The sequence below is a fragment of the Scyliorhinus torazame genome, chromosome 3, assembly GCF_047496885.1.
Source record: "Scyliorhinus torazame isolate Kashiwa2021f chromosome 3, sScyTor2.1, whole genome shotgun sequence".
Taxonomy (NCBI): domain Eukaryota; kingdom Metazoa; phylum Chordata; class Chondrichthyes; order Carcharhiniformes; family Scyliorhinidae; genus Scyliorhinus; species Scyliorhinus torazame.
Genome location: NC_092709.1, coordinates 318,002,506 through 318,015,688, shown reverse-complemented (window position 1 = coordinate 318,015,688; position 13,183 = coordinate 318,002,506). Strand labels below are relative to the sequence as shown.

Here is a 13,183-nt window from a genome sequence, read left to right as displayed (position 1 = left end):
CTGCAACTTTAATGGGCCAAACCCCATTAACTTCAAAAAGCACTTTTACTTAACTATCAGAACTCTTCCTAGCATGATATTTCCTTGCCACCATGCAGCTGGTCTGGCATTGGACAGCTGTTGAAGCCTGGCCAGCTTGCTGATAATGATTCCAGAGATAGGCTCTCAATGATACCGAAAGATATAAATGAGCTCCTTCAATGGTGCGGGCAGATCTGGAGGCCCGCTCCCTCACCAGCTCTTGAAAGTGTAATATGGGAAAATGTGAGCTTGTCCACTTCGGCAGGAAGAATAGAAAAACAGAATATTATTTAAATCGGGGGAGACTACAGAATGCTGTAGTATAGAGGGATTATTCAAAGATTAGTATGCAAGAACAGAAAGTAATTCGGAAGGCAAATGGAATGTTAGCCTTCATTGCAAGGGGACAGAGTATAAAAACAAGGAAGTCTTTCTACAACTATACAGGGCATTTTTGAGACCACACCCCGGAGTCCTGTGTGCAGTTTTGGGGTCGCTTTACTTGTTGAGGAACATATTTGCATTGGAAGTGGTTCGGAGGTTCTCTAGGCTGAATGTTAAGATGAAGGCATTGCCTTAAGAGAAAAGGATGAGCATGTTGTACTATATTCTTTGGTGTTCAGAAAAATCAGAGGTGATCTTGATGAAACATATAAGATTCTGAGGAATTTTGACAGGCTGGATGCTGCAAGGTGTTTCCTCTGATACTGGAAACTAGAACTAGGGGAGCACTTTTTCAAAAATTTGGGGTCTCACATTAAGACAGAGGAGGAGGAATATTTTTGCTGAGGGTCATTAGTGTTTGGAATTCTCTTTCCCAGTGAGCTGTGGAGGTTTGGTCCAGAATATATTCAAGGCTAAGTCGGACAGATTTTATGATTGACCAAAAAATCCACGGTTATGGGGTTGGCAGGGAAGAAACTGGGGTATGACCACACTCTGATCATGATTTTACTGACTGGCAGAGCAGGTTCCATGGCCGAATGGCCGACTCGTCTTATGTTCTTGTGTTGTTTCCTGTCTCCAGTGCTTTGAGGTAAGGACTAATGGATGTGATCACCCTAGAGAGGGCACCAAGGATCTTTGGGGATGTTGAGAGGACTGGAGAAATTTAGCCCTGAAGAAAGATTAGATAGTGGGGTTGTTTTCTTTGAAACAGAGAAAATTTAATTGAGGTGTATAAAATGAACACACCTAATTGCAGTGAATAAGAAGGATCTATATCGCTTTGCAAAGAGGTCAGTAAACAGAAGGAGTCGATTTTATGAATTGGGAGAAGCATTAGAGGGAAGTTGAGGATTTCTTTCACCCAAGGATGATGGGCATCTGAAATTCACTGCCTGAGTGGGTGGATGAGGCAAAACCCTCATTGCATTTAAATAGTACTTGCAAATGCACTTGAAATGCTCTAAGCTACAAGCCTATGGACCAAGAGCTGGATACCTTTTAATCAGCTGACACAGAAGGAATAATGCAAATAGACTCCTTCTGTGCTGTATGTTCTATGATTCTATCCCTGAAGACGTTATCATTTAGTAACAAATAGATTAGAAATGTGAAGGACCACTCTAAGCCAGTTGAATTTTCCTGTTGCATCAATTTTGCATATGATTTTGTTTTAGATCAGTCCTTATTTAAAACCATTGTTCACATGGATGTAGGCTTCGCTGGCTTGACCGGTGGTTATTGCCCATCTTTATTTGCTCTTGAGGAAGTGTTGTGAGCTGCCTTTTATAACCACTGCAGTCCAAAGGATGTACACCCACAGTGCTAATGCACAGGGAGTTCCAGAATATTGAAGGAATGCCGATATAGTTTCAAGTCATGGTGGTGTGTGGCTTGGAAGGGAATTTGCAGGTGGTGTTCCCATGCATCTGCTGCTCAATCCTCAAGTTGTAGAGATCGTGGGTTTGAAGGTGCTGTCAAACGAGCCTTATTGTGTTGGTGCAATGCATCTTCTAAATGGTGCACATTGCTGGCATTGAGTGTCGGTGGTGGAAGGAGTGAATGTTTTGTCGATTGGATGCTAATCAAGTGGCTACCTGCTCCTGGATGGTGCCAAGCCTCTTTTGAGTTGTTAAATATGCACTCCTCCAGGCAAGTGGATAGTATTCCGTCAAACCCTTGACTTCTGCCAGCGGACAGGCTTTGTGGACTGAGGTGAGTTACTCATCACAGAATTCCTAGCCTGTGACCTGATTTCGTCACCACTTTATTTCTGTGGCAAGCCCAGTTTAGCTTTTGATCAATGGTAACCCCCAGGATGTTGGGGCATATTTCAACTTCTAGTTATTGAACTGTTGGTCACTGATAAACTCGTAGTTGATTGTAAATTGTGAAGAGAAATAGACCCATACCAAAGTATGATCATGAATGCAATTTGGGGCCAAAGAGGGCTGAGAAGAAAAAAAAATACATATGCTACTTTAGTGCAAAGTAATTACTGGAACAGTCCACAGACCAGCCTAGATTGTTATTTTCCTACACCAATATAAGAAGTGGCAGATTAATTTATAACTACTGTGATATTTTGTGTAATTTGGAAAAGTTGAGCGTCAAAAGAAATCGCTGCACACTTATTGAATATTCTTATTTAAATTTTTGTTTGTATGTGTGTGTATTTTAATTAAGTTGAAGCTTGTACTCTGAGGCCTAATAGCTTTGGTTGCAATTCTGAGTTTGTCATTTTTCAAAACATTAAACCTGGATTTATCACCAGAGCACTGTACTTTAATTATGATCCTCTTTGCATCTTTAGATAAATCAAATTTTTTTTCATATAGAACTCCAGAGCATGCCACTGCTCGCAAGATCTCCAAGCACTAACCGAAAGTATCCACCACTATCTATTGAGAAACTGGAAGAGGAAGCTAATCGGCGAATGGCAGATGACAACAAGCTTTTCAGAGAAGAATTTAATGCAAGTTTCATTTGTTATGGTTACTGTACCCAAAGATTTTGTTTTAATACTTTCCTTTGATCTAATGACTTGTGCTAACTTTATCATGTGTCCGTGCCTACTGACCTGGAACATTTAGAGCTCTGATTTTAAATCAGAGTATGTTTAAAATAAAAGTTCTAAATTGGGAAAGAGGTAACTCCAGTGGGATGAGAGGGCCTGCCCAGGTTAAATTGGAACCAAATACTGATGGAAAAACCTGTAACAATGCTGGATGATCTTCAAGGAGAAAATGTCTCCGGTTTCGGCTGGGTACATAGCTAAATAGGCCTATTTTTTTCTGGAATTTAGAAAAATTAGAGGTGATCTCGTTGAACATATGAGATTTTGAAGTGACTTGACAGGGTCGATAGGGAGAGAACAAAGGGACACAGGTTGAGCATAAGGGGCCAATCATTTAGGACTGAAGTGAGGAGAAACATCTTCACTCAAAGGGTTGTGAATATTTGGAATTCCCTACCCCTGTGGGTTGTGAATGCTCCACTATTGGCTCTATTTAAGCCTGAGGAATTCCCTATCCCTGTGGGTTGTGAATGCTCCACCATTGGCTCTATTTAAGGCTGAGATAGACAGATTTTTGGCCCGTCAGAGAATCAAAGGATATGGGCAGTTTCGGGGAGGGGAGAGTTTCGGAGAGGGGGGAGATCAAAGGATATGGGGAGTTTCAGGGGGCGAGGGGTGGAAGGAGGAGGAGGAGATGGATGGAGTTGAAGTCCATAGTTAACCATGATTGTATTACATAGTAAGGCAGACTTGACAGACCATATTGTCTACTCTTACTCCAGCTCTTGTATTCCATTAAGGCCGACAGGTAAAGGAGCCAAAGCAAGTGCTTTTTTGATGACGTGAAGGGGAATATCTGTTCTCTGCTACGGCAATTAGATTCAAACCATTTATCTTTATTTGTAGAACCTGCATTCCAATAAAGAGGTTTTAATTTTATTTATTTAACCACTATTCCCTGCATGGATCTTATTGCTGATCCAATATTTGTATAAAATTCTGTCCTTTCCTGTCCCACTCTGCTTGTCTTTTTTCCATTACCTTCCAACGATACTGACTGTAAATAGGACAGGATACCCCAGACTGTACTGAGAGGTACCGACACTGAGTGTGTCAAACACCTTGGTCAAGTCGACTAATGTGGTAGAAATTCCCATGTTCTCTTCTTGGCCTTTCTCCTGTTTAACTGCAAACACCATATCAATAGTTTCTTGACCTTTCTTGAAACCTCTGGCAGCAGATCCTTAGCATTCCAGAAGGATTCTGGCAAAACATTTTGTTGACAATTGAGAGGACTGAGATTCCTCTATAATTGTAGTAAGATTGTCAAGTTCCTTTCGACTTTTGCAGCTGGACAGTGGAAATATTGGGCAGTGGAAATATTGTTGTTTTTTGCATGTTGGTTCCTACTCCCACAAACTGAAAGAGTTCAGTAAGCTCCTGGACCAGGCAGTGACCTCGGGTCTTGTAGACCGCTGCTGGAATAGCATTGCCTCCAGTGTTTGATTGCATTTATTGTTTTGAAGGTCATGAAGAAAACAGTTGATGGCAACCTGTGGCAGCCTGTCGATTGCATCTTCATTGATGGATGAAGGTTGATTTGAGAATGTGATTGAAGTGTTCCGCCTGTCTTTATAGAATTTGGGCTTTTTTTGTGAATAGTGTAGACCCGCCAGCACTGGGTATTGGTGATGAACCAATAGACAGATTTCAGAGCGTTGTTGAATCCCTTCCAGTCTTTGTTGCCTGCATATGACTATGCTGCTTTCTGATTCAGCCAAATATCTTGCATCTCTCTGAGTTCGCATTGGATAGTCTTGCCGATGTTTCAGTTGGCATCATGCTTGGTTAGTTGTGACTTGTCACTGACATAAGCACTGTGGAGGTGATATTTCTTCTCCAGATATTTTGGGATTACAGTCTTGTTTTCATCAAACTAACCTTCATGCTTAAGAGAGATAGGACCTGGTCCTTTAAGTCAGTGAGGTACAGTATATCCCTGAAGGTCGCTCAGTCATCTTCAAATGAGTGTCCATTTTCACTGTGCACAAGTGACTCTAGTTTCTCTGAAATAGACTCCTTCATGACTGCCTGTTTGAGACATTGAGGCATTTCTCGACCTTCATGCACTGGGGGTGTCAGCAATGTAGGGCTTTTGTTACATGCGCATCCTGCCTGTTCCTCTGCCTATGATGACATATTTAATTTGACATTAATGCACAGGACAGGTGTGCGTGTTCAATTAGGGAGGCAGAAAACTGTGTTGGTGATTAAGAGCTGATGCTCAGCATACATCTTCAGGAAGAGGAGACCATTGCTGATCCCTTCCCATGCCTGGTGAGTTACACCAACTCTTATATTGTAGTCATTAGCTTGTCTCATTTTAGCACAGTAGCAATCGAGGAATGGAGGTCATTATAGAATTTATCCTCTACTTCATCAAGATTGACCTCTCAGGGGTGTGCTAACAGAGCTGCTTGCTTGTTGCCGTGCAGGGGGGTGTTTAAGCACCATCAGACAATCATTCCTTTGGGAATGTAAATCTACTTACTGAAGAGATGGTGGTACACGAGAGCAAACCCTACACCAGCTTTGGTCTGCTCTTCCTTTCCATGACCGCCCCACAAAAAAATGTAACCATCCTTGGTTAGAAAGCCTTGAAGAGCCAGTGATCTGGATGATGCACCTAGGCAGCTATCGACTAACAAGTGCAGTTCTTCTTTTCTGGTCTATTGGCTAATGTTGTCATGTTCCATGTGGTAATGGTGACTGGTGTCACCTTTATAATGGGAGGTTGGTATTGCCTTATGACAGCATTGATAGGATCCCTGCAAGCTTTGGTTTGCTGGCCGCGGAGGTGAAGCAGACAATTGTAGGGAACCTTTGCTAGCCCCTTTCTCAATTAGGGAGGCGAGAAGCAAAGGGCTGCTGAGCTACAGAGTTCCGCTTCTGCTTTTTTCCAATGAAAAACAACCTCATAGCCTGAGCCATCATGCACAAGTTCACAGCTCCCTGTGAATCCACACCTGCCATTTTGCTCCCCTGTCACTGCAGGACATGTGACAGATAGATGATGGGTGACAGGTAGCAGAAAGGATGTGGAATTAGGTTGTAGTGAGGGAGAGCTACGCATCATCACCCCATATTGAACTATATTGGTCCAGTGACAAGTCATGTCTAAAATGCAGAATACAGATTGTTATGTTCTCGGTGTAACATAAGCGGCTCCTTGTGGGTCAGTTGACAAAGGAAGGTTCAAACGTGGAGATAACTTCAACACGTTTATTAAACTAGTTACACTTCTATTCTGGTTCGACACTACTGCTAATTCTACTATAGCTACCCAGACTACTAACCAGTTGCTGCAATCCACGTGGTGGGTGTAATATTGAATCAACCCTGTGTGTCTACTCACTGACTGTCTCCACTGGAAAGAGGCAGATCATCTGTGTGGTGTCCTTTATATATGGGTTGGTGTAATGCCTCCTCTGTGGTCGTGTCACCTCCGTGTGTATTGTGAATGTCCATTGGTCATGTCCTATCTCACTGATCTATTGGTTGTGTATGTGTGTGTGATGTCTCTTGTGCTCCCTCTAGTGTCTAGATAGCCTACATGTATTTACATTGATGCACATCACCACACATAAGGCTGCAGTGGGTTACCAGGGCATCATCAATGTATTGGCAAGCTCTGCGCATTCCACAGCATTATGCTGCTCCACCTTTAAGCTTGTTGAATCTTAGATTGGTCTCATCCATTTATTTTCTTGTTTGAACAAGGACCAGGGCACACAAATTTGGCAAGAGATGCAGAGGCCCCCACCCCACACACCTATTACTGGCCACAAAAGTACCTCCTAGTGTTTGGTGAGGGTCCTTGCAGTTCGGACACCTTGTACTGAACAACGCCCACCACCACTTGTTCCACCCCCTGGAATTGCACATCCGCACGGGGCTAAAGTGCTGCTGTCAAGCAGCTCTGAGACAGGACCTCCTCCCAGAGGGTGCGAAACTCCCGAAGCTGGGCGAGTTAATGGGCAGCAGTCATTAAATCAGCTCGGAGCCCCACAACCATACATAAACGGGCTTGCCAAACGTTTCAGCCAGGGGTCGGTGAATGGCTCACCAACTGTGTGAAATCTTCTGACCCATGGCTAAGTAATAGCTAGAAAGTCTTGTGTTGAATGTAACCATTTTGTTAGTGCACCAGTTATTTAAATCTATTGATTTATTATTTTCAGATCTATTGATAGCTTTTTCATTCTTGCAACTGTTGGGAGTGAAGATAATCGTAATATTGGTCTCCAGTTGGCTGAGTTTTTCACACCTGCCTTTTCTCCGTCCCCTCCAACAATTTGCAACCGGCAATTGAACAGGCAGCCACATAAATAAAAGTTTGGATGTTGTGGAGTCCGCCCATTAACATAAACTGGTTGATATTGTAGAACCAGTCTTCAGGCAATGGTTTTTCAATATAAATATGATTTTAGTTTGTCTAAAAATAGTTAAAATGGTTTGATGTCTAATCCATTCATTACTAGTTTATTATAAAACCTAACAGTCAAACTGCAAGTTTGGATTCTAATGGTCGTGATATGTCTTAAATCATCAATGCTCATGGGTTCACCATTTTTGTCACTTGTATCAAAGCAATATACTGAAGTAAATTATTTCCATGGAAACACAGGCTCTCCCTGCATGCCCAATCCAGGCCACATGTGAAGCTGCTTCAAAGGAAGAAAATAAAGAGAAGAATCGATATGTTAACATCCTGCCTTGTACGTATTCAGACTGAAAACAAATAGTATTAGCATGATAAATGATTTTACTGCCTTTTCTCATGTTATAAACCAAGCTGGCTGTGTGCAGTTGAAGTTTACATATAATTATTACCATAACATTGATGACTGGAAAATTCTTTCATCCATGATGCAGCAGCATCTTCCCACAGTTTTAATTTAACTATTAATGTCGTGATCTACTTGCAAAATTAATTATCATTTTATAAACTTCGATAGAGAGAAAATGAGTCATCTTTGGTTCCTGTGTGGCCCTTCTGGGAGTCTGATCTGAAGTCTCGTTGCTTAAGTACTTGGGAGTATCATTAATTGACATTGAACTTCTCAATTATTAAATATTTATATCAACTAAATCATTTACTCACGGGAACGGGCTACCTAAATTGACAGTGGTATAAGTGTGGTATATCTCACAAACAACCAACGCACATCACAAGGTGGAGAATTCTAGAATGCCGACAGTGCAGAAGGAGGGTATTTGGCCCATCGAGTCTGCACCAACCCTCCAAAAGCGCACTCTACCTAGGCCCAATCCCCCGCCCTTTCCCGTTACCCCACCTAACCGTTGGACACTGAGGGGGCAATTTTGCATGGCCAATCCACCTAGCCTGTACATCTTTGGACTGTGGGAGAAACTGGAGCACCCGGAGGAAACCCACGCAGACACGGGAAGAATGTGCAAACGCCACACAGTGACTCACGGCCAGGATTAAACCTGGGTCCCTGGTGTTGTGAGGCAGCAGTGCTTGCCACTGTGCCGCCCCTGTTTATTCAATCCACCTATCTGATGAACTGGCATGCTTCATCATGTCACATTGCACAAGAATCAAGAGGAAGCAAATAAGGAATACCGAATGGAGCATTTCCTTAGTTCTTAGCATTATTGAAGCTCTGGAGCCAGGTCACTTATTTTCTCCACTGTCGAAGTGATGTGACTTGTAGAGAAAATCTCATTTATGGATATGGAAATTAGTGCAGTAACCCAGCCAGAACGGTTTTTATTCTGTTTGATAAATTTGGGTAACTTTTGTGTTAATTAAGGTGGAAAGGTCTCACGGCTGTACCATTGTACTTCCAGCATGAAATCTCAGCACTACCAGGTTGAGAATGGTGTCAGGGGATGCAGAGTAAAGTTCCATCTGAATATATACTTCCATATATAGAAGTATATACTTACCATTTAAAATGACAGAGCTTTCGGTTTCTCACATCAGTCATCCTTAATAGCCTTTTTTGATAATTCTTCTCCCCATCTTGATTGATTTTTGAGTGATTTATTGTCACATTTACCGAAGTACAGTGAAAAGTATTTCTCTGCGACATACACAGAAGACAAAAGAAGACAAAAGAATAATCGACAAATTACATCGACAAATAAGTAATTGATTTCAGTGCGAAACAGGGACCAAACAAAGCAAACATATGAGCAAGAGGAGCATAGGGTGTCATGAATACTGTCTTACAGGGAACAGCTCAGTCCAACGGAGATTCGTTGAGAAGTCTAGAAGCCATGGGGGAGAAGGTGTTCTTGTGTCTGGGTGTGCGGGTCTTCAGACTTCTGTATCTTCTGCCTGACAAGGGTCTGGAAGAGGGCAAAGACTGGGTGGGAGGGGTCTCTGACAATGCTGTCTGACTTACCGAGGCAGAGGGAGGTGTAGACCGAATCAATGGGAGGGTGGCAAGCTTGTGTGATCTCAGGATTGCTACCAGTGCCACGTGCTAGTCAGAGTAGAAATAGCACGATATTGGATAAATGCATGGCAGAAGAGATGTTGTGAGGGGGAGGGTTTCAGATTCCTGGGTCATTGGGACAGATTCTGGGAGGTGGGACCAGTACAAACTGGACTCCGTTGTCTTAGGAGGAGTATTTGCTAGAGTGGTTGGGGAGGGTTTAAACAAATATGGCAGGGGGATGGGAACCTATGAAAGGAGCCAGATTGGATTGGATTTGTTTATTGTCACGTGTACCGAGGTACAGTGAAAAGTATTTTTCTGCGAGCAGCTCAACAGATCATTAAGTACAGGAGAAGAAAAGGGAATAAAAGAAAATACATAATAGGGCAATAGAGGAGGAGGAATGAAGGACAAAAACAGAAGACAGAAAGGGGAATAAGAAAAGTGATAGACAGATAAACCAAGAGCCAGATTCAAACGGCCACAGTGAAAAATGTTGGGAGCTGGACTAGTAATGTTAAAAAGACAAGCTTAAAGGCTTTGTGCCTTAATGCGCGGAGCATTCGCAATAAAGTGAATGAAACGCACAAAAAAATGAATAGGTATGATATAGTCGGGATTACGGAGACATGGTTGCAGGATGACCAGCGGTGGGAACTGAATGTCCAGGGATATTCAGTGGTTAGGAATGACAGACAAAAAGGAAAAGGTGGTGGGGTTGCATTGCTGGTCAAGGAAGAAATTAACACTACAGTGAGGGAGGATATTAGCTCCGATAATGCAGAATCTGTATAGGTAGAGCTGAGAAACAGCAAGGGACAAATAGCATTATTGGGCACCATATATAGACCCCCATCCTCTCAGCATCTACCCTGCCAAGTACCCTCTGAATCCTATGTTTCAATAAAATCACCTCTTAATCTTCTAAACTCCAATGTGTATAGACCCAGCCTATTCAGCCTTTCCTCAAGGCCATACCTTCATCCTAGAAATCAGCTAAGTGAACCTTTTCTGAACTGCTTCTAATGCAAGTGTCCTTCCAATGTATTAAGAGCAAAACTGTACACTGTAATCCAAATGTCGTCTCACCAATGCCCTTTACAATTGTAGCTAGACTTCCTACTTTTATACTCCAACCCCCTTATTATAAGTTGCACCGGTTTCCCAGTTGCAATCATTTAATAAAACTGAACAATTTGCAAATTAATTCGTAAAAAAACTGAATTTGCTTCAGAGTTTCCTTGATCCTGATCATTATTATTCTATAATAACAGCAGCAAATGCTAAAAATAATTGATCAGGTGCATTTGTGGAGAGAAAGCACAGAATTAATTACCTTTTCAGCTGAATGACCTTTCATCCTTATGTTATGACCTTTCATCAGACCTGTGTGTCAGCCATGGCTCAGTTGGTAGCACTGAAGCCTTTCAGTCACAAGGTCTTGGAGTTCTAGGCTTGAGTAGCAAAAATCAAGACTGACACTCCAATAGTGAGTGAGCATTGGAATTGCCATCGTTTTGACGAGATGACCGGCTAAAATAAAATGAAATAAAATAAGATGACAAGCAGTCTTGTACTGCCAAGGTAGATGTAAAATATCCTATTGCCCTATTTTGAGCATTTCAAAGAACAGGAAATTCCTAGAATCAATCCCGAGAGATTGGATTAACTGCCACATAGAAAGGCATAGACTCGTCAGGGATAGTCAGCATGGAAGGTCTTGCCTCATAAATTTGATTGAATTCTTTGATGAAGTGACCAGAAGAGTCAATGAAGGTAATGCAGTGGATGTTGTGTCCATGGATTTAAGCAAGATGTTTGACAAAGTCCCACATGGCAGATTGGTCAACAAAGTGAATGCTCATGGGATACAGGGCAATGTGGCAAACTCAAACTAGATAAAAGGTTGGCTTAGTAACAGGAACCGAAGGGTACTGGTCGATTGCTGCCCTTGCAATTGAAAGGTTATTTCAAGTGGTGTTCCACACGGCTCGGTGTTGAGACCCTTACTGTTTGTGCTCTATATTAACGATTTGGAAGTGAACGTGGGGAGCACAATTGGGAAATTTGCAGATGGCACAAAGATTGACCAAGTGGTGGACAGTGTGGAAGATAGCTACAATCTCCAGAATGATATAGATGGATTGGTGGAGTGGGCGATAAAGTGGCAGATGGAATTTAACACGAAAAGTGTGAGGTCATGCATTTAAGGAGGTCAAACAGTTATAGGGAGTACACAATACATGGGAATGAATACCCTAAGAAAGGTGGATGAAGTGAGAGATCGTGCGTACAGGTACACCGGTACCTAAAGACAATAGTTCAAATAGACAAAGTTGTTAAGAAAGCACATGGAATGCTCTCCTTCGTTGGCGGAGGTATAGGATATAAAAGTAAGGGTATAATGTTAGAATTGTATAAGACAGTGGTGAGGCCATAACTGGAGTATTGTGTGCAGTTCTGGTCACCACATTACAGGAAGGACGTTATTGCTCTGGAGAGGGTGCAGAGAAGGTTTACAAGAATGTTGCCAGGGCTAGAAAAGTGTCGCTCCAGGAGAGATTTAGATAGGTTGGGATTATTTTCCTTGGAACAAAGAAGGCTGAGAGGTGACTTAATTGAGATGCATAAAATTATCAGGCGAAGAGAATGGATAGGATAATATTGTTTCCCTTGATGGAGAATTCTAAAACCAAGGGACATCGATTCAAGATGAGGGGCAGAAGATGTCGAGGGTACATGAGGAAGAACTTTTTTACGCAGACGGTAATGGGTGTCTTATATTCGCTGCCTGAATTGGTGGTGGAGGAAGAGACCCTAAACTCTTCCTGGACCTGCACCTTAAGTCCTCTAGACTGCAGGGCTATGGACCAGGTGCAGGAATGTGGGATTGCAAAGGTCACCTCGGTGTCCTCAGGCTGGCATGGAGAAGATGGGCCGAATGGCCACCTCCTGTGCTGTAACGTTTCTATGATTCTGAACCATAGAATCATGACAGTGCAGAAGGACTCCATTCGGCCATCAAGTCTACAGAAATCCTCTGAAAGAGCATCCTATCCAGGCCCCCTCCTCCGCCCGATCTCCATAACCTAACCCGCACAGCTTTGGACATTAACGGGCAATTTAGTGTGGAAAATTCACCTAACCTACACATCTTTGGATTGTGCGAGGAAACCGGAGCACCTGGAGGAAACCCGCGCAGAGACTGGGAGACTGTACAAATTCCACATAGTCACCCAAGGCTAGAATTGAACCCAAGTCCCTGGCACTGTGAGGCAGCAGTGCTAACCACTGTGCCACCATACCATCAATTTATTCTGTGCAAATTTGCTGCCACATTTCCTACAACAGTGACTACACTTTGAAAGTGCTTCATTGGCAGTAAAATACTTTGAGACATCTGGATCATGAAAAGCACTACATAAATGCAATCATTTTTTTGCCAAGGCATGGTCATCGCCATGAAACGTTTTCCCTCATGCTCCTCTAGACCCTGCCTGACCTGAATATTTCTGGCGGCATGGTACCGCAGGAATCAGCACTTGGCCCACAATTGTTCACTGTTTACATTAATGACCTGGAGGAAGGAACAGAATGTAAGATTTCCAAATTTGCCGATGATATGAAAATAGGTAGAAGCATATGTTGTGATGAGAATATTATGATTCTGCCACAGGATATAGATTGATTGGGTGACTGGGCGAAAACCTGGCAAATGGAGTTTAAT

The 13,183-nt window shown here is 42.6% G+C and overlaps 1 protein-coding gene across 8 annotated transcripts in view; it reads left to right on the top strand.

Moving 5' to 3' along the window:
* The window catches only part of ptpra (protein tyrosine phosphatase receptor type A), a 373,815-nt gene that overhangs the window by 267,167 nt on the left and 93,465 nt on the right, over positions 1-13,183 (top strand). For all 8 annotated transcript variants that reach the window (XM_072497621.1, XM_072497618.1, XM_072497619.1 and 5 more), the window contains 2 exons: positions 2,805-2,941; positions 7,671-7,761. In XM_072497621.1, coding sequence (XP_072353722.1) covers positions 2,805-2,941; positions 7,671-7,761 — 228 coding nt within the window. The remainder of the gene's footprint in view (positions 1-2,804; positions 2,942-7,670; positions 7,762-13,183) is intronic.